Raw genomic sequence first — 25,742 nt, forward strand, 5'->3', positions numbered from 1 at the left:
GAATGCTCACTTAACATTTCAAATAATCCTACATTTCCGCTGAGCACGGAGAGTAGTACCGAACTTAAAAAATCGAACTTATTCTCTTGATGTGCAGATATCCAGGCACGCATGCAAATACGACAGATAATTCGATTTCCATTCCCCCTTAATTCCCGAAAAGGAATCCTAGAAAGTGCGAGATCAGGGCATCTGCACACTGCAACCAGGCACACAAACCAGATAGCGGTAGCAGAGGCTCTGCACTCTGGTGGCTCAGCTCTACAATCGCCTTTGGTGGCCCTAGAAAGCGGCTTGTTAAGACATCATGCTCGGCGTCCTGGCCCGGGCTTTTGCCTTCAAATCTCCCTCGGAAAGCTAGCAGCGGCACACCCCGTCCATGTGAGGCAAAAGGGGCCGTCTTTAGCACACGATGCTGATGCTCTGCTCCCCGCGCGCTTTGGGCGTGTGCCTTGTCCCCGTCCCTAGCGCTAGCTCGCGTATGGTATCCGAGGCGGCGCTTGTTTGTTTCCTCGTCAGTTAGGGCTGAGGAGACACAGGTCGCACGGGCGCGTGGGGAAATACAACTTTGCTAAGCACGCGTGTTTTATCTGAGACGTTTATCATTCTCATCTATCAGTTAATTCTTTTATATATTTATATATTTTTTATCTAATCTTCTAGTATTAATCTTAACCCAAAATGCACGATTAAAATAGAGTGTGCGCATCTTCCTTTGGGGCGCATGAGGTGCCGACGGGCATGATGCTCCCTGCAATCTGGATGGAATCCTGGAGTTGTGAGAAATTTCCTCATTTTTCTATTGAACAATGGAGATCTGAAAATTATTTTCCCTGTCCTGCTCTACATTCTACACCCTCAAGTTAACCTCACGCACCTAATTCTATTTCACGATCGATCACTTGACTCACCACAAAAGAGATCACTGAATAGGTTCATCTGCGACTACTGAGTACTAACTACTTGCAACGCCGTCTCTGCCTTTAGGGTCAAAGCTCCTCTCTGCATGGCGCTTCTTTCGAAACGAAATCTGCACGGCACCTCTGGCACACACATGCAAGAGGTAACTAGAAAGGTCATAACCCCCCGTGGCTGGTACACAATATTTTTTTAAAACAATACTCGTGCTATGCAATTTGAGTTCAAAAAAGAACGATTTGAAAACCATCACACTGGGATCACGCTGCCAGACCGCCAGGTGCAGATTCATTCTGTCACCCACAACATTACAAGAACAGAAGCATCAACCATGGCATCATAACAGAAGGAAATTGACTGTTCAGCCTTTGGCATAGAACATGCAGGGCCAGTCTAGGGGTGTGCACCCACCCATCCCACCCAAACCGTGAAACGAACAGATACATGGGTTGGGTCCATATGGGTTAGAGTATCTGCCCTGCTAAATTTAGCTCTTTATTCTCTTACATAGAGAGCTCTTTATTTAGATTTCACTCCTTATTTAGCAGTGTATTTCAACTGGCTCTCTAAATTTAGCTCCATATATTTCACCGTTTCAACTTTAAATAGCGTCATTTCGAAGGATGATATTCACAACGGCTATATTTCCAACGACGATATTTTCAACAGACATATTTTCAACAACCATATTTCCAACGGTTATATTTTTCAGTTCTATATATGTATGTCCATTCACTTGGTTGCTAGACTAAGTCATTCGCCTTGTAGTTTCTTCTCTACACGAAGTCATTGTGCTCGCTGAAGTAATCATAAATTCTTTGCCAATATCTACTATGAGATTGTTGATTGTCTTGAACGGCATCCATATTGATTTCTAGCTATACTAACACTTTTCTCACTGAAATTTATTGTTCTCTTCTTGTTTGATTTCACAGGTAGTGTGTCTTGCACAAGTAGTTGTTCCCTAAGTTCTTGTTCCTCAGGAGGACATTTAAATTGGTTGTCCCTCCAAAAATTGTCATTGGTACCCATGTTTTTGCCCACTCAGCAATTCCATATAACTTTCCATTAACCCTGCAATGAAAAAACAGAGAGCACATAGCTATAATTCATAAAACAATCAAACGCACATATGTGTGTGTTCAGTTTAGTTTGCTATATATATGTTCAGTTTAGTTTGCTCTTGCTTAGTTCAGTTCACAGGCAATTGAACAACAAACACATATATGTTTAGTTCACAGGCAACTCCACCCAAGCAGGTTCATTCCACATCCCACCCCCAATCCCCCTCCTCCCCTGCCTCATCCCCTCCCCACCGACAACGCCTCATGCAAGCCCCATCGGCAACTTCCCATGGGGTCTTCTACAAGGGCGGCTGAGAGGGAGCACATAGCCCAGCGGTGCAGGCAGCCTAGCAAGCGAGCAAGTGACGGGAGGACTACGGTGCGAGCACAAGGGCGATGGTGGGCTCGCGCAGCGACTAGCAAACTCCCCCTACAATACGTCTCTCCCCCTTAGATCCGGCGAGACTCCCTCAAATCGACCCATACAACCATAAATCGGGAAGAAGGAAAGAGGATGAGATGGAAATGGACCTGCTAGGTGGTGGCGCGAATGGAGGATTTTGTGGCGGTGGTTGCTTGATAGCGAGAATGCACCCCTTGCCAGATGTGGCGACCGAAGCCACAAGGATGAGGATCCCTCAAAAATAGTGACCTCGGTAGCGAGCTGGTTGGAGGGTGTTTTTAGTCCCTATTCACCAAAAAATACAGTACCGAGCCGAGTAGCAACTCGATTGGAGTTGCTCTTCGAACCCATCAGATCCATGGGTCTCCTCTATATGTTATTAGTGCACTCGCCTCCTTTTTCTCATTGTTGCGCCACTGTTGGCAGCTCCCTGTCCCAGCGCGTGAACACGCACACAGGAAGGATGGTCGAGATTGACCGGTCTGGTGTGTAACCCTTCGCAACTATGTGTCACATAAAGTGCCACATGTCAACGCCTGAGGGAGAGTGCAAGATGAAGGACAACATGGTCGCATGGGAAGGTATTTCGTCGAACAGGTAGCACGCGCTCGGGTGCTCGGGTGGAGGTAGAGAAGGATGAGGGAGTTGGCGAGGACAGGGTTGATGTGAACGTCTGATTCTTTTCTAGTGGGTTGTGTTCGTCGCAGCAGGCCTCGTGGATGGGTCGTCTAGTTCATGAAGCTGTGCAGGTCACCGGAGTCATCCAGCTATACCTATGTTAGAGGAGGTGTGCTACTTGACATACACACATCTTGCCAGCCGGCAACAACAGTGTACAATGTAAATACATGAAGTTGATGACGATGGGTGACGTCCAAGGCACTGGGAGCACCTCGTTGTGCACTCAAGGAGCTCATCCGTCACCTTGTCATCTTACCTACCTATACACGTAACCCATGTAACCCACTTACCCACCCAACTCAATCCGTCAAAAGTAATCCATACAACGGGTAGGTCAAAAAATGATACCAACCCATCTAAAACTGCCCGTGCACAGCCAGACCAGTCCATCATCCATCTAAAGCTTATGGACTATTCCCAAACAACAATTCACTTGCAGTTCCCAAGCAATCACAAAAACATATCATATCGCTACCCCTTCGGCCCCCATCATTGGATGGATTGCTGGAGGCTGGAAACTGCCATTGTTGTGTTCCCACCCGACAGTCTTATACTACTTTATTAAGCTAGCTGACCTTAATAACGAGCATGCAGAATGTTGCTTTTTTTTAATAAAGAAATAGAATCATACTCTGCATCACAAATACACATAGCCCTATGCAGAATGCTGCTACTTTATTTGGCTAACAGATCTAGCAATGAATGGCAAACAAGTAGAGCTGGGACTTGATCTATGCTATTTTTAGCCGCTCACGGCATGAGTTTTGGCACCGTCCATTTTGGACCGGGCCGGTACGACACGAATACGAGGGCCATGTTGTGTTTAAGACCTTGGCACGGTAGGCGTGCTGGCACGGCATAAAAAGGTTATGACACAATCTGCATGACTATTTTTCCGTGCTTATCTTCTAATCTCTCTGATACAATGCGTTGCCCATTTTCTCGCCGGCCTGGCCCATCTCCCTGCTTGTGTGGCCCAGCCCAGCCCGCTAATCCCTCCCTCTCTTCTTCCCACTGACAGCACAGGCCCACCTGTCATCCCCCTTCCTATGCTCCAGCCACGCCACGCTCGCAACCGCACGCCGAAACCACCGACACACGCCCATGATCTCGCACCCACGACTTTGCAACCGCACACCCTCCCTCCACGCCTATGTGAGGAACCGTCCAGATAATATTCTAATTAATTACCAGGAGGATCGTTATTCATAATCACAACCTCGATGATTAATCAAAATATCATCCCGGTAGTCCCGGCACGTGTTTTGTGCCTAAGATCGGAGCACATGCCTTTACAACATATAGCATCACAACACAGCTTAAGAAAGAGCAAGTAATTAAAGTTATATTATAAGTTCTTAAGCATGCAGCACGCTATTATAATTTACAGCAAAAGAGAGCTAAGAGGAGACTAAAATATGCTCAACTCCTAACCAACAAAAGAAACTAAGCAGTGGAAGACTAAAAGCTATACAACAAAAGGAGAATGGAGCCACGTGCCCTTAGGCTCCACCACAAAAGCACGACCTCCGAGAGTAGGATGAACTACTCATGCCTGCTACCCTGATCAGTAGGCACGAAGTAACCAAACACCGGCTCTTCCTCACCTGCAAAATCTGTAGAGCAACTGAGTGCGAAGATACTCGCAAGACTTAAACCATATAGAGCACATATATATAGCTCGACTCCAAGGATTATGCATTGAGCTATTAGCAAGGAAAAGTCACAGGGTTAAGTTAAACATAAGCGGTAAGCAACCTAGATATATAGATGTGAGCAACTAACTTAACCAACAACAACATAATTCTACCCGACCATAACCAACTAAACATAAATAACTGGAACCATTGTGAACATGTATGAAACAAAGACCAACTCAAACATCTCCCACATATCCAACCATCAACCACAAGTGAAAACTCTACGACCGATGCAGATGGACCTAAGCATGCTCATGACCGAGAGTGCGGTATTTCGAAATGTTTTTACACCCTGCAGGGGGGTAATCCTGGACCCACACGACTTGAGGACCATACGGCTTGCATGACCACACAGGTCCCAACAAGGGGTACTCATGTCAACCTTTCCCAATAAGCTCCAACCATTTAGATCATGCATCGCTCGGCGCGGAGGTACTAGAACTACTCCCGAAGCAAACTAGCACCTCTTACAAGCCCGTCCGCTCACACCGTCGATGTTCACGCCCAAATGATCACAGCTATAGAGGTATTCGTCTCGCCTTACCATTACATCAGTATGTGGTGAGTAAGTAAGTGCTAAAGCCGACTACATCGACGATTGGTGCTTAAACGACGCAAGCGGTCTACAGTGTCCAATTTCCTCTCCTGACCTGCCCCAGGACTTTCCTCCAGAGCAGATAACACCCTTAGCACCATCCATATCTCACCTCATACTCACCACTCATCCAACCATCATCAACCCATATCCAACATTATGATCATTATGAAATTAAATATCACCTATGCTCGCGAACGATGAAACAAACACCGCTCGACTTCTACCGAATGACTTATGCATTGCTAAGCATTTCGATTTGACTTGTAACCTAGACATCAGCAACATACTCAAGGCGATAAGGAAAGGATGAACAACAAATCAAGGTAGAAGTAATGCATTTAACATAGGATCTACCCATTTGTAACTGATCTCGACTCGACACATGTAAACATACATAAGCATAGTTCATCAATTTTAGACTTCATTCAATTGAACAAAGGTGCAATATGCATAGTTGCTTGCTTGATGCTCTGGCGGTTGTCTGATACTCCCCGCACAGTACTCACAGAACTCCAGGAGGATGGCGTCGCCTTCAACCACGGCCACGTCACACGCCGATTCTTCGCTCACTAAACAAGAACGCTTGCAATGATGAGCATGAATGAAGTGCAAAAATCTATGCTACAATATGCATAACAACAAGCTAAATGGATAAGACATAAGGAAGAACACGAAACTCGCGAACTAAATATGCCGGAGAAATACAGAAGGCCGGAGACTCCAGAAATTTCTCTGGACTCTCTGGAGATTTGCGGAGTCTCCGGAGATTCCTCCAAACTCTTTGGACTTTTACGGAGTCTCTGAAGATTTCTCCGAACTCTCCGGAGATTTACGGAGTATCTAGAGATTTCTCCGGACACTCCGGGCATTGCGCAGAAAGAAATTTCAAGGAGAAACTTTGGTTGATTCGACTCCAAATAGAAGAGCATGATTTTGCAATAGCTCATGGGGGTCTAGAACTCACTCACTAATCTATCAACTCGATTCCTAACTCAATTTCATCCATAATCCTCTAATTTGCTCCAAAACTCATGAACTCATGAACTTCATAACTCTAACTCCAAATTCGAAATCTATCCAACCAAAATACGAAATCTTGCCATGGATGCCTAGGGGACTCACTCAAGATGCTTTGCCGAGCTTGGGGACCGTCGGTTGAAGGAAGAAATCTCGGGAAGAGGAAGAACATCGATGCTTCTTATGCTTCAACCATGAACACCAAAAGACATCAAAACCGGTTCGAATCCTTTAGGAAAACAAAAATGAATTGGAGAGATGGATAGCTTAGGAGATTAGGAACACGTGAGTACCACATGCATACCTCGATTCCAAGTCTTGAGGTCGGATTTTGGGGGTGAAAGAGAAAGTGCTTGAGAGAGAGGGGGAGAGGAGCTCCCTACTGTTGTGTGGGCCGGTGGGGAGCAGGTGGGAGAGTGAGGGAGAGAGAGAGAGAGCAGGTGGGGTTGCTGCCTGTTTGAGTAAGTGAGGTGTGGGGCCGGGTGGTGGGTCCCACATGTTAGAGAAAAAGTCCGTTTCAACTGCGAATCATATTCTTTTCTCTCCCAAATTTCTTTCTCTCTTCCAAATGACTCGGAACATAGTGCTCTAGTGTGCCTAAATAATTTACCTCGAAACTAATTATGGCACTAATGATGCATGATTAAGCTTCACGCGATTACGGAATTTGGGACGTGACTATAGCGTCCTCTACAGCACGCCATCGGCCCCTCACACATCATCTCGCCTGTGAAACCGCAACCTCGTCGCCTCTTCGCGCCATTGCTCAAGCCCTCCCCGTTGCGTTTGAGGACGCCGTCGGCATCGCAGGAGCACGGGAAGCCTTCTCCGTCACTACTCGACATCATTCTACCACCGCAAGTTGTCTCCCGCCGAGCTTCGGTAAGCATTACCGTCATCTCGCCGTCGCCGGACTTCCCTGTTGCGCCTCGAGACTCACTGATCGACTTTCTGGCACTGCAGGACCCCCCCCCCCCCAACAAGCCTCCCTACCCCTCGGATTCCATCGAGCTCCGACCTCTATTGCCGCTTTTCTTCATCACCGACCACTACCGAGCCATCTCTAGCTGTCGTGAAGCCCTCGGTGAGAATTCCCGTTTGTCATCTCTTTTGATTGCACCGTTTCTCATCGTGTTTGGTAGCACGTAGCGCTAGATCGTGTGTCGTCGGCGATGCTTCAGCCATGCCCCCAGCGGCACCGTTGTTTTCCTATTGCCGCGGGCCGCCAAACACTCCCCAACTGCCCTCGGTCGTCCGATCGTAGATGAACACCAAGAATAGAAGCCACGTACCCCTTCGCCCAGTTAAATCATGACCGTCAATTTTGAGATCGACGGTGTAGGTTTAAATAGATGTATCCTAGTCAGTGCTGTCACGTGTGCTTCCCACGTGGCATGACCATGTCAGCCCATGTAGCTTAGTCATCATGCTGATGTTATGGTGACATCATTAATTAGAATTTTTAGTAAAAAAACAAATTATTTTATTCTCTAAAATTAGGTCTTATTACAATTTAATCCTTAGGATTTTCTATTTTCATAAAACGGACTCTATCGGTACTATTATTTTTATATTTAGCCCCCTAAAGTTTTATAGATTTACATATAGGGCATGGCACAACAATGGCACGACGTGTCGAGAACCGTGCTTGAGCCTTCTTGAAGTTGACTCATGCCAGTATGGCATGATGGATCGATCGTGTATAATGAGCATTGCACGATGTGGCACGAGGCACAACAGGGTCAGGTCGCGGTCCAAATCCCAGCACTACAGATAAGCAGCTCCTTAACTTAACAAGCACATCTTAAAGCAGGAGGGGAGAAAAGCAAAAAAGTTGTGTCGCAGGTGTCCGTGCACACCCATGTCATGGACGATGGGCTGTTGGGGCGCGCACAAACACTCGGCAGAGGCCAGGGGTGGGAGGCCCAAATGGCTCGTGAGCTTTGCTGTCCAAGCAGCCCACGGGCTCGATGGGCCTCGCACGATTGGACTGTGCGTAGTTGAAAATTTGTTTGAAAAAGTTTGAACTGAAAATTTTGTTAAAAAAATTATGCTGAAATTTAGTTCTAAACTTTTCTTAATTTTTTTCTTAAGGCTTTTAAGATAAACTTTTCTCGTACAATTTTTTCCTCAAAAACTTTTGTGGAAAAGTTTGTTACAAGTTTTGTAGATAAGTTTTCTGTAATAAGTTTTATGAACAAGTGTTGTTATAAATTTTGTGGACAAGTTTTGTAAACAAGTTTTTTTTTATAAGTTTGTGAAGAAGTTTTGTAGATAAGTTTTTGTTACAAATTTTGTGGACAAGTTTTGAGGAAAAAAGATTTTTGGAAAATTTATCAAAAAAGGAAATTTGCGGAGGGGAAAACTACGGAAAGTTTTAGCTGTCGGACCGTGCCGCTCGTTCGGCTCCCAGCGCACGCGAAATAGCCTCGCCCGGAGAACAGGCATCGTTTACGGGGCAGTAGGAGATGGGCGGTCGCCGGCGGCCTAGCAGGACTCGGTGGTGGGCAGCAGGGAGTGGCGGAAGTGGCAGCGGTGGCCGCAGGGGCAGCCGGAGGGGACGACGAACATCTGACAGGGGAGGGTCTTGCAGCGCGGGTGGCGGATCATCGGGCGCAGCTCCTGCAGCCCTGCAGGCCATGCGCTAACCGGCACCGCCCGGCGTAGGGGCACGCGCCGCGCTCCCAATTGTTGCACAGCTCCGTCTTCTGGGCGCCCTGCCGGTACGCTTCCACCTCCACCTCCCCGTCCTTCTCCCCTGAGTCCTGCGATCGGCATTCCCCAGAACAAGATCAAACACGGAATCTGGCTGAACAAATAACTCTTCGAGTTTGCATTCGGTTTGCCGAATTAAGCAAAATCAACACACTATCACAGAGATTGCCAACCAGTTTGTAACCTAAAGGCAAAATTTGTGAACTTGAAGGGTTTGAAGCACAAATTTTCTAATCAAACAATTTTATCTAAACTTCTTCAGATTGACCAAACCCAAGTAAACCATAACATCGCCATAACTTTTGTGTTTTCCATAATTCAAAGTTGACCATCTCAACATCTAAGCAGCATAATCAGACACGGAACTCGAGCAAAAATTTCGAGCTATAATTTGGACCTGTTGAGCGATTGCCAACCACTGTGAAATCAAAAGCTGCGTGCTTACGAAATTTAAGTACACAATTCTGAATTAAGCTAATTCAACATAGGCTGTTGATTTCTGCGATTGTAAATGTCAGATAATACGAACAAACAAATTACCAGAGCTCGTGAGATATTTGCGAGCTTAGGGTTGAGATTTCACCATCTAATTGCAGCGTAAACCAAATTGCTTCTCAATTATTGTCAATTTGCAGGAATTAGTAGTTTCTTAAGCGCAAATTTCCAACTAGATAAACAGGGAAGACTCTGGCAGTGTGAAATTGCGGGTATTGAATAGCGGGATTTGGGGCTCACCTCCATCGATGAAGACGCGCGAAGACGGAGGCGCTGTGGCTTGGATTCGCCCTGCGGCTGCTTCTGCTAGAGGAAGCCCTTCGAACGTATTATGTATGGATATGCTCTTCGGGGCGGATCCGAATGCTGCCTCAGCCTGCACTGGCTTAGTCGGCGGGGTCAGCATCACCGCGGACGCTTCCAGCCGCGTGCCCAAGCTACGAAGCAGAGCAGTAGAGAGGAAGCTAGGATTTGGATCGTGAGGAAGACGATGAGAAGGTCGCGGCGGTTACCTTCGTGTCTCCATTAGGCTGGGAAATTGGAGGGAAGCGAGGTAGTTGCGATTTGATTGGCCCCGGCTTATATAGAGGCCGTCGACACCAAAACAGAGGACGGTGGACTTTATGTCTGTTGTTGAAACAAGCCTCTGATGAAGCTGCAGGACCCCGGTTTGTTCACAGTTAATAACCAAAACACCATTTCTTGCACAAGAAATAAACAGTAAAACAACATAGGTTGTATCTGATATATTTATTCTGTATAAACATAAGATGCTTATAAGATTTACTAATGGTTGAACATGTACAAAACAAGGGAGTGGAGGCAAAAAATGTATTCGTGGCATGACTTGATGCCCTTGTGCAGACTGATCAGCTCAACTTATAAGACCATTTCCAATCATCTTCCCTTCATTTCGTTCCCTTCCCGATTCCCTTCCCCGTTCTCATTCTCTTTATTTTCTCTCATCTCCAACAGCTTCCCTTCAAGAGAAATCACGAAGGGAAATGAGAGAGAATCCCATCCTTAAGGGAATGACTCTGAAAATCCCGTCGTGAAGGAAAACCGTTGGAGCGCTGAAAGGAACGAAAATCCCTTCACAACGGGATTTTAGTCCCCGAAGGGAAGCCGTTGGGGCTAGCCTAATAGACATTCCTCTTAACTGCGGTGACATAGTAGTATCTCTGAAATACTGAAGCTGCAGTACACCCTTCAGAAGCAGCCAATAACATTACATTTCTTCTTGGTTGGGCAGCACACAGAAGTATGCAATTTTGTAATGGAGTAAATGTACGAATAATTAATGATTCAGTAATGTATACAAGCCTACAATGGCAGGAAGTATCAGTAATACTGAGTGTTGCGCTACTGATCAGTATCAGTAACAATCAGGCTGTTGTTAGAACAGCAAAGAAATCAGAGCTGGGATATCCAAATAACAGCTCTGTAATAATACAACAATGGAAGAATCTAGAGCTTCAGGCAATCTTCCCGGCGAGGCATATGTAGTTATTTTACAGGACGAGTCGTTGGAAGGTCGGACACCCGGAATGACTTTTCAAGGAGCTGGGGAACAGTTAGTTTCAGCTCGAAGGTCAACTTCTGCAGCACATAACAGAGGGTGGTCACATCCTGCATTGCACGATGCGCGCTCCCAGAGAGGGGAATCCCATAGCGTTCTCTCAGCTTGTCCAATGATACAGAGCTGAGTTTTGAACCTGCAAACCAAATATGAAACTTTAAAAATCACCTGCTGTATGGTAATATGTCTTCGTGTTCTTGCAATAAGTTAGGCAACACCGCAACAGGATCCAGTGATAAAAACTAGAGTACTTAGAGATGACCTAATGGGGCTTACTTCATCACACTAACACTTAACGACAAAACTATAATAGTATAGAGAGAAGTAGCTAGAAGAACAAAACTAGATTTAGTGCTAATTAATCAGCAATAGTTTCCAAGACCCCTCATATAATCTCCAGTAGGGATCAGTCGGAGCACGTAGGAATGTCATGAAAAATTCGGTAAATATCATTTTGAGCAGGGTACAGTGCATTTCCACATCTTTCACCAATCTAGCACTGAAAAGTGAAAGCTATCTAGACAGTATGTCTATGCAAGCAAATAGAACACTTGACAAGAGAATGTACCATTAGAATCAACCAATTGTCTTGCAATAGGAAGAGTATCTACAAAAAGCCAGTCACCAGGCATCTCCACTTTGCACCGTCGGAACTCAAAGATGAGAAAGGGTACATCAAAGGAACGCCCATTATGAGCAACCCACAGAACTGGTTTACCATCCATTTGACGACTCCAAACATATTGTAGTAGAATGGGGATAACCTCCCCGAATCTGCGTAACCATACATGTGAACTCCGTGATTATAAAAAATTAAAAACTCAAATAGGAGTGCTTAAACAATCAAGGGTAATCAAGTTTCAAATACATCATAATTACCGAACGAAGTTTAACTGAAACAGGTAACAGATTGCCTCCAGGAAGTAATAAATGGAAGTTTGATCTCAGTTCATAGTTCTTTCGCATAACTGCATTTTCAGAGTATAATGCAGCAGTCTGATACTCTCATTTCATGGTTTTCCTCAAATGTCAAATAAATACAACATGTCCAAGAACTAAACATAAGGCATAAGGAGCCATTTTCTTAGACAATATCATGATAAAGAAATGGTAGTTGAATATGATTGCAAGCAAAGGAAACAGAAAGAAAGGATATGTCGGATAGAGAAAGCAATCCTCGATTTTAATACAGGAAGCAATTTCTATTTTGATGTCAAACAGTAGAGTTATATCTTCCCTCAGACCACGGTTTACTGATAATGAAGTCAGAAAAGGAAATAATTGGAAGATATCTGGCATAACAAGGCAAGGCATACCTAGGAATATCAGGCCTGCAGACCATGCGGTTGCTAATACCATGAACATGTGTATTTCTTACATCTTTCTCAGGGTTTATGAGGGTCTGGAAAGTACTATTCTTTCCACCCATAAGATCACGAACAGCAAACTCAATTATTCTGTCATCACGGCGTGAGAAGCCAGTGGTTTCAATATCAAAAACAAGGATAGTTGCAGGCCATTCGGTCTTGACTCCAGATAACTTTTCCTCAACATTGTGGCACTGCAGTGATTTAAGGCGCTCAAGCTCTGACTGCTTGAACAGTTCAATCGATGACTCAACTGATTCACTATGCAAATGGCGGCTATTGCTAAATGACTGTTTACTTCCTTTTCTTGTGCATCTTGCTAGTACTGTTGTACCGATAGGTCTAGTTTGATGTCTTCTGCTTGGAAGTAAAGCTTCATATATTAATCTGCTGTGATACTTAAGCAATCTGATACTACAAGTGTTTCCTATTGAGTTTCTTAGTTGATGGAAGTTCCCACAGCAAATAGAATTCAAGGACATTGCAGAAATGGAGGGAATGGGGAATCAAAGGTATTGTTACTCCAATTTGTCGGTACAGCTTGAGTGGAGTGAATATTGAATGCCCCTTCGGTGTTAATCCTGAAACGATAAGCAAACGATCAATTTTAGTTGGAAAACAAAAACTAATCAAGGCAGAGAAATGAAAAAAAAAAACATCCAAACTAAAAGTGATGTAGTCCTCACATATATGGCACAACATATCATGTCAACACAAGGAAGCATCCAGAACAAGATAGCAGAGCACACAATACTACAGTAAAAAAATTACATGACACACATTGGAAACCATAAGAGCACTGAATAAATAAGAAAACACAAATCCAGCGTACAAGATTTTGACCTTGATCTCACAAATCGCTTGTATTGCATGCATGGAGTGTACAATACACAATGGCCTACCCTTATTTCCATGGTTCCATGTGATGTATCGAACAGCAACTGGTAACCAAATGCCTCATAGGGCTTATATTTTGTCATTGCTATGCAGCAGCAGCAGCACCCAAGACTCCATATGGGAAAGTGATTATATCAGTTGTATCCTTTCGGAACTGCTGGTTTAATGTTAACTGAATCACATCTGTATTGCTCCGGAAAAGGTTTACCAATAATCCTTGCAGGAGCAGCATCCGCTTTCAAACCGGTGAAATCTAATTCTATCCCTCATAATTATAATTCGACAAAGTACCTTTGAGATTATCTTCATCCATTCATGACAGTCACTGCAAGTCTGCAGATTCTTTGACACCATTATTTCTGTCCCTGGGCCAGTCTTAAGGACACTATAAGCCACTGCTAGCTTCTCACTGTGGAAGCTGAGGTTTTCTTCTCTTTCCTCCTCCGAGACATCTTTTGTTACCAGTTCAGTCAATGGAGCATAGCCTTCAACTTTGGCTCTTTTAGACAACCCATGCAACAATCGGTATATATCCTCAGTATCAGGATGAGACCGATCACCAGCTTTAAATTCATGGGTGCTTCCCCCTAACTCAACCCAACTCAAGCCTTTGCTCTTCCTAACTCTCTTTTGTTTCCTCTGTTTCCATACTTCCTCTGAATCATTCCATCTATTTGCTGATGAGTAGATGTTTGAAAGAAGGGTATAATCTCCACTGCCCTGGCATGCCATATGCTCAACAATGACCTCACCTAGTTTGGTTTGTCGATACCTGTGACAAGCACTAAGTAATGCCCTCCATATCACAGCATCGGGCTTTACATTTATCGACTTTACCAAGTTGTATGCTTCATCCAGCAACCCAGCTCGCGACAATGTATCCACCATTGCACCATAGTGTTCAACCTCTGGTGTGATAGAATAATTTGTGGTCATTGCTTTGAAATATCGGCGAGCCTCTTCAACCATGCCACAGTGGCTGCATGCTGTCAATAGTGCAACAAACGTAACCTTGTCAGGAACCAGCCCTTCACTTTTCATCTTGCGGAACAAGATAACTACGTCAGATCCGAGACCATGCGATGCCAGGCCACTAATCATTGTATTCCACACAGAAACATGGTTTCTCTTAACTTCATTAAATATCTCAGTTGCCACATCAATTCTTCCACATTTGGCATACATGTCAACAAGTGCTGAGCTTAAAATATGATTCATTTCCACCCCAAGGTCAGTCATCAGTTCATGGACCCACACTCCATATTGGCGGGCACCAGCTCGAGCACATGCTGACAGGACTGAGGAGAACGAGAAGCCATCAGGCACAAGACCTGAATTGACCAACCTGCTAAAAAGATTCATTGCATCTTTCACGTGCGAACTCCTTACTGCACCTGCGATCATTGAATTCCATGAGACCAAATCCTTGACAGGCATCCTCTTGAAAACCTGATATGCCTTATCTAGCTGTCCACTCTTCAAGAATCCCGTAAGCATCAAATTACCATGGAAGGGATCGGTACTCCACTCCAGCATTGACCAAAATAGTTCACGTGCTTCCAACATGCGATCATGAGCAATATATAACTTGAACAGAGGAGCTGTTATATGTTGATTAGGTAACAACCCAACTTTAGTAAGATGACAATGAATTTCCATGGCAGCATAGAGGTCAGAGCATTTTGCACAAGCTTTGAGAAGGAGAGCATAGGTTCTGTAATCAGGGCAGAAAGAAGTGAAATGGAGCAAAATGCTATAGTCCGTTAGTAACTTCTGTGGGGAGCCTTTCTCCAAAGAAGCTCTGAGGATGGAGTTGGCATATGGAAATACGGTTCTATATGGATGTTTCTTCAAACAGTTTGCGTAAGACATAGTGCAAACTGCAAACAAGCTTCTGAAGTGAGTTCACTAGAATACAAGTGCAAAAATTGAATTTCACCCGGCAGCTAATTTTTAAAGTCCTTCTGCAAACTAATGTATTCAGGATGAAGTCGGACAGCGCCTTAAATCACAGAGTTGCAACTAAGTTAATCAGGGAACATGAATGAATTCTATGCTCGTTGACTATCCTGAAACGAACGAATAAAACGGCCATCAATTCTTGTGCACGAAGTTATTGAAGCTAAAATAAGTATTAAGAATATATTGCACATGGAACGGACACATATTCCTGGTTACTAATTATCATCTCTGTGCTAATGAATCCTATTGCGAATATTCATCATGAGGCCATCTAAGTAAAGCACGCAAATCATGCTTCTGTAACACAAGATGATATGAGATATTCCTTGTCTCGTTCCTCTACACTCATACAATAACGCGCATGATCTTACGGTTCTACGGCGATCACATGCTCAACAACGCACCAATTAATCAACAGATGCAGAGGTTGTACCTTTGTAATAACGAACGGGTGCGTGCATCTTTCGCAGAGGCTGGGATAATCTTTATTTCTTTATCTAAAAAAACAACACACCAATTTCCAGAACATGTAATTAGCGCATACACGCAAAGAAACACTTCCTCTGAGGCCCGCTATAACTAGGGGCAAAAACAGCGATCTGTGTGGACTCAATCATCCACTAAATTCCCCAACAGTGCATGAATGATAATAGTGAATCAAACACACCAGCGGAACCAACTAAAAGCACTAGCAAAGACGACTTAAAAGAAAGCACAACATCATCCCAGCAACGCAGCGCAGGTGCTCGGCGAAATGTCTCGCCGAAAAACAACAACAAAAATTAGATCAATGAGGGGCAGCAAAGAAGCAAGCAAGTACCTGCGAACTCGCTGGGGCGACCAAGATCCAGAGGACGGCAAAGGAATGCAGAGAGACCGGCAAGTTAAGGGAGGGATATAGGATGGGGGGATGAAATGAGGGACGCCACGCCACGGAAGGTATATGCCTTGCGTGGATGCAAAGTCGTGGAGGGAGGGGAGCGAGAGAGGCGTGGAGGAGAGGAGCGGCTGGTGCGGCGAGAGGGAGGAGGAGGGATTCGGGAACCGGAGGGCGGGGCGGAGGGGGCGGGCGCCTGGTGTTGGCGGATCAACCGCACGGCGGGCGTGGGGTGGTGGTGTGGTCTTTCCGCAAGTTTTTTTTAGACGATTTCACAGTGGCACAGTGGCCGCTACTTAGACCATGCCCAATCTCGTCATGAACAATTTTCGTTCTCTTTAATGCTCTAATGATTTTTCTTTACGGTTTTTATCACGAAGAGAATTTTAAAGTTATTCTCTTCAGGACGGGATTCTCTCTCCTTTCCCTTCGCGATTCCCCTCAAATTTAAACTGTTGAAGATGAGAGAAAATAAAGTAAATGAAAACGGGGAATAAAATCGAGAAGGAAACGAAATAAAAAGAAAATGATTAGAGATGGTCTTACAACGTGTGATTAGAGCATGTACAATATACAACGGGATCATTAGAAGATGTATTTATGAAAAAAAATTCTCAACTGAATATCACATTGTTTAGACGGAGAATTATTTATATTAGTACTAACAAGATAGTTAATCATATTTAAATATCTATAATTATTGCTTATATTAAAAATTATATTTTTTATATAAACACTTAACATTATCTTTCCTTAAACGTCTAGTTATAAGTATCTGTTATTATTGGTGTTTTTTTCTTTTTCTTTTTTTCTTTTTTACGGTGGCATTATCGGTGCCCTTAAAGCATTTTCAATAAACCATCCATCTCACCTGATAACCAAATGTAGCAAATTTGGTGCTCTAGCAGTCTTGCCATCGCCCACATCATTTTACCGAGCGCGCTATCCTGCTCTCTCCGCACGCCAGATCTAGCGTCTCCCTCTTGCACGCCATTCTCCAACCGCACGCTCATCCCCGTGCACTCCGACCACGATTTGGCCTCCGTGGCTCCACCCCGAGACATCGACGTCTCTGGCCTCCACGGTTTTGCCCCGTCCTCCAGCCTCCATGGCTTCTTCTCTCTACCCGAATCCAAATCAAAACCAAACTCTATCTTTATCTCCAAGACGGGATCAGATGTCCATCCAGATCTCCCAAATCACAACTGTCTTGATGTCGATCTCTTCGACGTTGTCGTTTATATATATTGAGGGATTAATCTGCAAAAGGGGGCGTAGGTTGAAGAAGTGGGCGAAGCCCTACTGCTGGGCTAGGGCAGAGCCCTTGCTATCACTGCCCATGGCGGACAGAGGAGAGAGGGCAGAGGCCTTGCCACCCGAAGCACAGGACGAGAGAAAATTGGCTGTAGACACGCCACTGCACATGGTGGAGATTGATTTTGCAGGTCCACTGACACTTGCATGTGGCTAGATGTTTGGCTACCGGTACAGAGGAGGAGAGTTGTGGCCCCATTGCTGCTCCCCACCTCCATAGCCACCCGCTGGCGCGCAAAGGGGAGAGCAGGCAAAGCCTTGCTGCTATCACAACCCATGGAGATCGCTGCCTAGAGAGTTGAAGCCCTGCCGTTTTGTGTGCCAAGTTTGCTGACTCCGTCACCACCGATTGCCCGCCACCGATTCGTCGCCACAGATCGCCATGGCCGTCGTGTCGGGCTTCATCCGAGGTAAAGTATAGACCGGGTGATGTTTTTGCAGAGCTTTTCTCCTTTTTCCCTCCATGTCTTCTATTTCTCCGGTGTGATCTATCTTGGGTGAGGAGCTCCGCCGTGGATGCAGGGCCTTTGGCCGCGCCGGTGTTAAGATTGTTTCTACAGGTGTGAGCTTTGGTTATGATGCCGTTGTAACGTCATCTTCCATCGGCTATGTGCTATTACCGTTGAACTAGCGTAATGCCGCTGGTGCGTGGTGTTCTCTGTCGTAGGTGCATGGTCTTTGGCCGTGTCGACGTTGAGCATTTGTTTGTTCCGACAGTGCCACGGAGTTGGCCGCCAACGTGCGTTTCCACTGTAGGTGCATGGTTTCTAACCGTACGAGCGTTGAGTTTTTTTGTTTGATTCTGGTCGTGCGTGCCTTCGAGCCGTGCGAGTACATCGTGCTTCTGTTTTCTCCAGCCATCGTGCTATTGAGTGTGCTCTGGCTTACTGACGTTGAGCCGTCCTCTTTGTGCCAGCATGCTGGTGTGCACGTGCCGCTGCCGTGTTGGCGCGCGTGCGGCACTGCTGTCGTGCTGGCGTGCGGCGCCGCCGACATGTTGGCCAGCGTAGCTTGGTCTGTCTTTCTTCTCCGCCATTGTGATGTTTTGCTTCTCCCTTGCGTTGAGTTTGCACTTGTGCTCCAGCCGACCTTGTGTTGTGTTTGTATGATTATGGTGGAATATATATAGTCTGTTGAAGTGAGAAAAAATATGGAGGATGAATATTTTTAAATAGCCCTCCATATAAAGATATAGATTATGTAATTTAACTAGTCTACTATAAATGCTCTTACAAAGAGTTCCTCGGCCGCAGCTTCTAGTTTAGCACTGGCTTTGTAACGGTTGGTTGGGCTGGTTCGGTGATCACGCTTGGGCTTCAAGGAAGCGGCTTCTCGGCTCATGCGGCCTGCGGCCTGTGGGCATGTACGGGTCAGGCCGTTTGCTCCAGTGGATCTGGGCCTGCGGTTGGCTCTCACGGTGGGCTCACCGGGCTGGATTTCGGTAGGGAAATGGGGATAGTAGGACCCGCCCATGGAATTGGAGCGTGTGGCTTCCTCACTCTCTCACTCTGATAAATTATCTTGGGCCCTTGATATTGCTGGAAAGGGGGCCCGGTCTAGTAATGTAGACCACAGTCTGGAAATACTTCATGTACAAACAATTGTGCACAACTCTGTTATAGACATACTAGTAACTGCACACGTGTTTTACATACGTGAAATTAATTTAGGTAAAATAATTCAAAAAAATCTGGTGATAAATGTATGAAAGACAAATATTGGACGTCTAGATATGGAAGGAAAATACTGAAAGATTGAATGTATTTTTAGAATATATGAAAGTCAAATATTAGATGTTTGGATATAAAAAAATAAATAATAAAAAATTAAATATATTTTTTGAATGAGGATGAGAAACATGATCTACCTTTACACTATAACCGTTTGATCAAAAATTTCATATCGGAAGGCTCAAGGCTTCACATTCACCTAGCACGTTGATTGATTCTCTTTTTTTTTTTATTACAACCGGGTCCCTTACCTGGGGCTTGGAGGCCCACGTTGATCGATTCTGATCAGGGTATATGTGTTTTGACTCTTTACTCTATCAGACCATCAGTGTCTTGATATTTGTGTATTCTAACTTTTTCTCAAGTAAAATGTTGCACGTTATCTTTCGTTTTCGGTCAAATGAGGACAAATCAATTGCCAGGCGCAGTTACAAGTTATAGCCAAGACCTGTTCTTCGCCACAAATCGTGATTCGTGATGTACACCTAATGCTAGGTTCCATGAGGGTATGCAGTCCGAAGCAGGGCAAGCAGGACGTAGGAAACCGCAGGTCCATCCTGCATGTCCTCTCCAAAAGTAGTCAACTAAATGATGTTAAGCTTGCAGCAATAATAGCGTATGGTTGGCAAGATCATGCCCGGCAGGAATTAAAGCACGATGTACATATTTTATCCCAAATTATTTTTAAGAAATCATTGATCAGTATGTTAATCCGGAACTGAGTCTATCTTAGTTGAGGATGTAAATATATGTCTAGATTATCTAGGTTTGAGTTTCTCTTCAACATTAATTTGAGTGTTTATTTAAAAAATATGATTGCGTATATCCTAGACATTAAGATCTTAAACATCTTGATGTCTTATTAGTGCATAGATCAGGATGTTGGTCCACCCAAGCTCACAACTTACAAACTGCACGAAAAAGAATATCGCGAGAGATCATTCTTAGGTGCTGCACTCTTCATTTTCGAGTGTACGACGACTGAAGCCACTTAATTTTTTTTTTTATCTTTCGTCTTTAACAACTCCAGAAGATCTTAAGATATTTACAAGCTGATGACCAGTACAAACAGGCAAAAATTCAAAATTAGACAATATACGTGACCGTATTTATCGAAATAGACAACGTATTGACGTATTTACAATTTTAGCATTCGTATTCGATAATTCATTTACCGAAAATTGACTTTCGGTACACCGTATCCCGAAAATACCATGTTTGACACGTGCCCAAAATGACACTGTAGCACCATTCCGCTATGAACAGTATCATGCATGAACAATAACATCAGTGCGTTTGAATTTCGCTTTCCCTTTTTTCTAAAACGGTGGTCTCCTGTTACTCTAAAAATTTTAAAACTTTTTTTATATGTTCTATAATCCATGTGCAATCCATTTTAATTAGATTTACTAAAAAATACTTTGTATATTTTAAACTAAAATTCTCCAAAAAAAAAGGCTAATTTTATAATTTGTAACAATTGTTAGTGTCTCAAATAAATTCCAAAAATATAGAAAAATTCACTAATATTCTTCTTATGTGATGAACTAATTTCTAAAATTATTCCTAGCCCTAGGTTATATGATGAAAAAGTGAGTTCATTTGTAATGCTCTATTTATATGCATTTTTTTATCATATAACTTAGGGCTGGGAATAATTTTAGAAATTAGTCCATCAGATAAGAAGAATATTAGTGAATTTTTCTAGATTTTTAGGAATTTATTTGGGACACTAACAATTGTTACAAGTTATAAAAGTAGTCTTTTTTGAAGAATTTTAGTTTAAAATATACAAAGTATTTTTCAGTGAATCCAATTAAAATGGGTTGCACATGGATTACGAAACACGTAAATTTTAAAAATTTTGGAGTAACAGAAGACCACCGTTTTGAAGAAGAGAGAAAGCGAAATTCAAACGCGCTAATGTTACTGTTCACACGCGACACTGCCGAATATGGCACTGTATCCTATTTTTGGCACACCGTGTGCCGAATATAGTATTTTGGGGATACGGTGTACCGAAAGTTAATTTTCGGTAAATGAAGTGCCGAATACGAATGCTAAAATTATAAATACGACGATATATTATCTATTTTGGTAAATACGATCACGTATATTATCTAATTTTGGATTTTGCCGTACGAACGTGGTGCCTTGTGGACACGCTCTCCCACGATATGATACTACATGCACTAACATTTCAGCTTTCGTTATCACCAACAACTCTACATAATTTTTTCCCAGCCGTGCAGTAGCCTTCCGGTACTAAGATCGCGTTTGTTTTTATTCTGACGATTGATTCTAGCTCTAAAAGTAAAAATAAACGATTATATTTTAAAAACTGATTTTTACAATTCATAATCGAATGGGAATGAGTTTCTCATAGCCATTCAAAACAAAAATAAACAGAGCCGGAAGGATGCCTGACTAGAACACGGTGTTTGTTGATTTCCAAAACACCGCCATGAGCAAGTCCTGATCCTGCATAAACAAACACAAGTTTGTGCGTGCCAGTCATGTTATCTGAGGCATGAAATGGACAGTTACGTGCACAGATGACATACCACGCTGCATATCGACTCTTGAACAGGTCCCCATGGGATGGTAGAAAAATAAACTGGGTATCATGTAAATATTGGGCAACAGCCTATCCCCGTAACGTTTGTTCTTTAATTCTTTTCATCCGACAGAGCCAAGAAACGGCGATCTAGCTGACTAGCTATCAGCTGCGAGTTGCTTTCTTCAAGAAAGGGAAAGGCTTGAAAGAAGTGAGAAACGAACGTTGCAATGGATACTGTAAATTTGCAAGTGGCGAGCAGTTTGAAACGCAAGCTGGCGAGTGGTGAGTTGGTGACCCCAGAAGTGGTCCCGGTTACCCGAACGAACACTGTCCGCCAAAGATCTTTCGAAATTTGAATGGAAGAAGCACGGAACATTCATTATCATTTTACTAATATTATTGCAGATCTGAGAAGCATCCGATGTTTCTCCACAGAACATGCAACAGCAATTCATTCTGTACCCTCTGCCAAGAGTTAACTGGTAGCTAATGTAAAAAGCACCATCAATTGAGTAGATGTGACAAGAGTAGAAAGTTGAATTCACATGGTAAATTCCGTATATGACACAACCAAACATAAGACATCAAGGATAACTGCACATTGAGGGGATCAGAGATGTACAAATCATTCATCTTGATGTAAACATGTAGATGTCATCAGAGAGGGGAAACAACGTTGCAAAGCCGCAACAAATGCTTCCTCGCCTCTCTCCCTATCCAAGTATTCATACTGTTGCACAATTGTTGCTTGATTCAACTAAAGAGCAGCTACTCAAGATCTACTAAGAAATTACCAAAAACAAAAAGGCTTTCTTACAAATGGCGTCGATCCAACCACCTGAAAGAATCAAAGAATCGGAGCCTCAAGGATCATTGCTGTAGCAATAGGAAAGCTGAAGCAGCAAGGACCAAGACCAAAGCAAGGGCGCTGCTGAGATAGGTCTTGAATCCACTGCTCATTGGAATTCTCTGCGGCATAGCGCATTCATCGCCATTGAAGAAGACCTTTGTTGGGAAGCCATCTCCAGCGATAACGTTGATCCCAGGGGTCAGCTTCTTGGTGAACGAGAGGACTGACTGCTGCTTTCCGGGCACAAGGTAGTCCGATCCACTGATGTTGGTCTGCTTCACCAGGTAATTGAGCCCCTCCATACCCTGCATAAAGATGGTGTTCTTGCCCACTGCAGTGGCATTGAAAGAGTACGCCTTCTCGAAGCCGTCATATGCCTTGTCCATGACAATGGCAGCAAACCAATTGGCCATGTCGACGTCATCCCAGTTGAACAATGTCACACGAGCACTCCAGCCCTTGTTGTAGTCTGTCGAGACGTGCCAATTGATGCTCACACCACAGAAATCACCGCAAGGCGTTGGGCGGGGCACATTGTAGTGCTTCAACTCAGCCCACGCTAGCGCCTTCTGTGTGCGGTTGTCGAACGGCACAAGCAGCGCCTCCGGTGGCAGGAGCATGGATTGTGCAGTCGTGCTGCACGTCGGTCCTCGCCTGTTTGCAGGGCACCCACAGGCACAAGTGTTGCAGGGGATCACCGAGTTGTTGTAGTACGCCGAGAAGGTCACACAACACTTGGGTTTGGCCCCCTTAGTTGTGGTAATGTTGCACACCACCTGCCATGTCGCCACGGCCAGTGTCGTTGAGTCGAGTCCACTTGGGTCTGGGAAAGCGGTTGGGCTGACAGGTACCGGCTGGCCGCAGGTGTAGTCTGGGTTCAGGGACGATGCACCGGCGATCTTGAAATTGGCCGGGGGAAACAGCTTGGTACGGTTTAGGTCCGGTGGCATCTTGAACACCTGCATTTGGAAAGCCGATTTCGACTGCGCCTCGTCCATGGACTTGGGCAGGATGGTGCCATTCCTGCAGCAATGGTCAATCTTCCCAATCTGGGTGTCATTGTACCGGGATAGCGGCAGGTCAAGGATCACCGGCTTGCGGTCGCAGTTGAGCACCTTAGAGAAATCAAGACTCTGGTAGTACTGGCCCTGTGCCCCATAGATGCAGCCGGACGTGTCCACCTCCGATGTGTGCGCGCCCTTCATGGAGTAGATGAACTCGCCGCGCCGCCACTCCCAGGACAACCGCCAGTTGTCCAGGCGGCCGAGCTTGGCGTTGTTCTCGAGCGTGACCAGAGCGAGGTAACTCGAGGAGTATGCCTGGAGCACGTCGTACGTGATGACGAGGTCGCCGGTGCCGCGCGGCAGGAAGTTCTTGGTCGGGTCGGTGGCGTTGGCGTCGATGACCGTGGCGTTGGCCTCGGCCTTCGGCGTGAGGACGCAGCACGTGGACAGGATCCCGGCGGTGACGTTGGTCGCCGCCGGGCACTCGTAAGCCGGGTCGTCGAGCGACAGCGTGGTGGGGAGCGGCACGAACGGGCCGGGCCCGGCGAACAGCGTGCCGACGAAGCCGACGGAGGCCTGGATCTGCGAGAGGTCCCCGGCGGTGGCGATGGGCGTGAGAAGGTCCGTCTGCGGGTACCCCGAGAAGGAGGTGGCGTTGCCGGCATCCTCGGTGGTGTTGTATGGGAGCTCGCTGCCGCCGGTGAGCACGGCGCCGTCGACGCTGACGAGGATCTCGCCGTGGCCGAAGGTGACGAGCATCGCCCACGACTTGAGCGGGCGGGTGCCGGAGTTGAGCACGGTGGCGTTGGCGCGGAAGGAGTAAGGCTGCTTGTTTTTGTCGCTGACGAAAGGCCGGATCTTGGTGCGGCCCTCGAAGTTGTAGGTGAGCAGGATGCCGTTGCAGCCGGGGTCGGGCGCTGGTGCGGCCGCCGCCGGCGCCGTCCCTCTCTGCGCCGCCGCGAGCCCCGCGAGCAGCAGGAGCCCTAAGACCACAGCCTGAGGAGCTACAGAGCCAACCATAGCTGGATCGGGAGCGCGGACGCGGTGAACTGGTGATTGGGGACGGGAGGGTGGAGGTAGATGAAGCGATGGGAAAGCGCGTACACAGCTGAGGTATGGGTGGTGGCGTAATGCCGTGGTGGTTTGAACTGGGGGAGCGGCGTGCGTAGCTTGCCTGCTGGTTCCTTCGTCTTTGTGCCGTTTATTCCCCGAAAAAAATGCAGAAAAGGATTGGGTTTTGAACAAAAGGGCGTGGAAAGCGACGCCGGCCGGAAAGGAGACGAGGTCGGGGGAGGGGAGGGGACGGGAGGAGCGTGTGTTGGCGTTGATCGGTCGGGGCGCGTGGGCCCCTGGCCCAGCTGGTAGCGACGCAAGGACGCGGAGAGGCGGGGACTGTTGGAAACGGTAGGGTTCGGTTGGGCTGGGTTTCGGGCCGCAGACGAGCGAAAGAAGGGGTCGGCCGTCCGATTCTGCCGTGTATGGTGGCGGTGGCGGTGCACGGCGCCGCGGTGGATGGGGGCTTTCCCCGTTTGAATAGTTTTTTTAAAAAAAAATTTATAAGTAATCTAAACGGTTGGTTATTGTCTTGTTGTTTTATAGCTGAGTTTTTCTAGTTTTTTTATGAGAAGCTAAAAATTTATTTAAAAGCTAATAATCAAAATTCAACAGTTACCGTCGCTTGCTTAGCTAGTCAGAAGCTCTAAACGCACATCTTATCTAAGCTAGGGCTAGCAATAGGTCAGATCGAGTTCGGATGGAGCAAAACTACATCCAACCCGAATCCCGCTAGCCTTACTATACCCGAACCCGATATAGGAAGCGAATGAAAACCAGCACCCGAACTCACACCCGACGGGCACGGGTCAGGTTTTGGGTGCCCGTCGAGGAAGCTGGGTTGGAAGGCTGAGCGCGACGGTCGGTGTGGGGAGGCAGACAGGAGGGCACGATAGTCAGGCGAGAAAATCGATAATGAGGGGCAACGACCAGGCAAGGAGGCTTGAGGTTGGGCTGT

The 25,742-nt window shown here is 45.6% G+C and overlaps 2 protein-coding genes across 2 annotated transcripts; both read right to left on the bottom strand.

The window, feature by feature from the left end:
• Positions 1-10,873: 10,873 nt before the first annotated feature.
• On the bottom strand, positions 10,874-16,553 carry LOC133916276 (pentatricopeptide repeat-containing protein At5g50990-like). The gene is given in 6 exon segments (XM_062359888.1): positions 10,874-11,306; positions 11,739-11,944; positions 12,487-12,755; positions 12,998-13,065; positions 13,647-15,503; positions 16,217-16,553. Coding segments are annotated over 5 exon segments (2,412 nt in total). The 5' UTR covers positions 15,307-15,503; positions 16,217-16,553; the 3' UTR covers positions 10,874-11,097.
• Positions 16,554-22,478: 5,925 nt separating this feature from the next.
• LOC133916277 (COBRA-like protein 7) lies at positions 22,479-24,964 on the bottom strand. Its single transcript, XM_062359889.1, has one exon. The coding sequence runs from the start codon at positions 24,749-24,751 to the stop codon at positions 22,748-22,750; it is 2,004 nt and encodes a 667-aa protein (XP_062215873.1). The 5' UTR covers positions 24,752-24,964; the 3' UTR covers positions 22,479-22,747.
• Positions 24,965-25,742: the final 778 nt, after the last annotated feature.

The sequence above is a fragment of the Phragmites australis genome, chromosome 4 (assembly GCF_958298935.1).
Source record: "Phragmites australis chromosome 4, lpPhrAust1.1, whole genome shotgun sequence".
Classification (NCBI taxonomy): Eukaryota; Viridiplantae; Streptophyta; class Magnoliopsida; order Poales; family Poaceae; genus Phragmites; species Phragmites australis.

Excerpts from the sequence above, each read along its gene's own strand:
- LOC133916277 (XM_062359889.1), bottom strand. The coding sequence starts at position 24,751 with ATGGTTGGCTCTGTAGCTCCTCAGGCTGTGGTCTTAGGGCTCCTGCTG.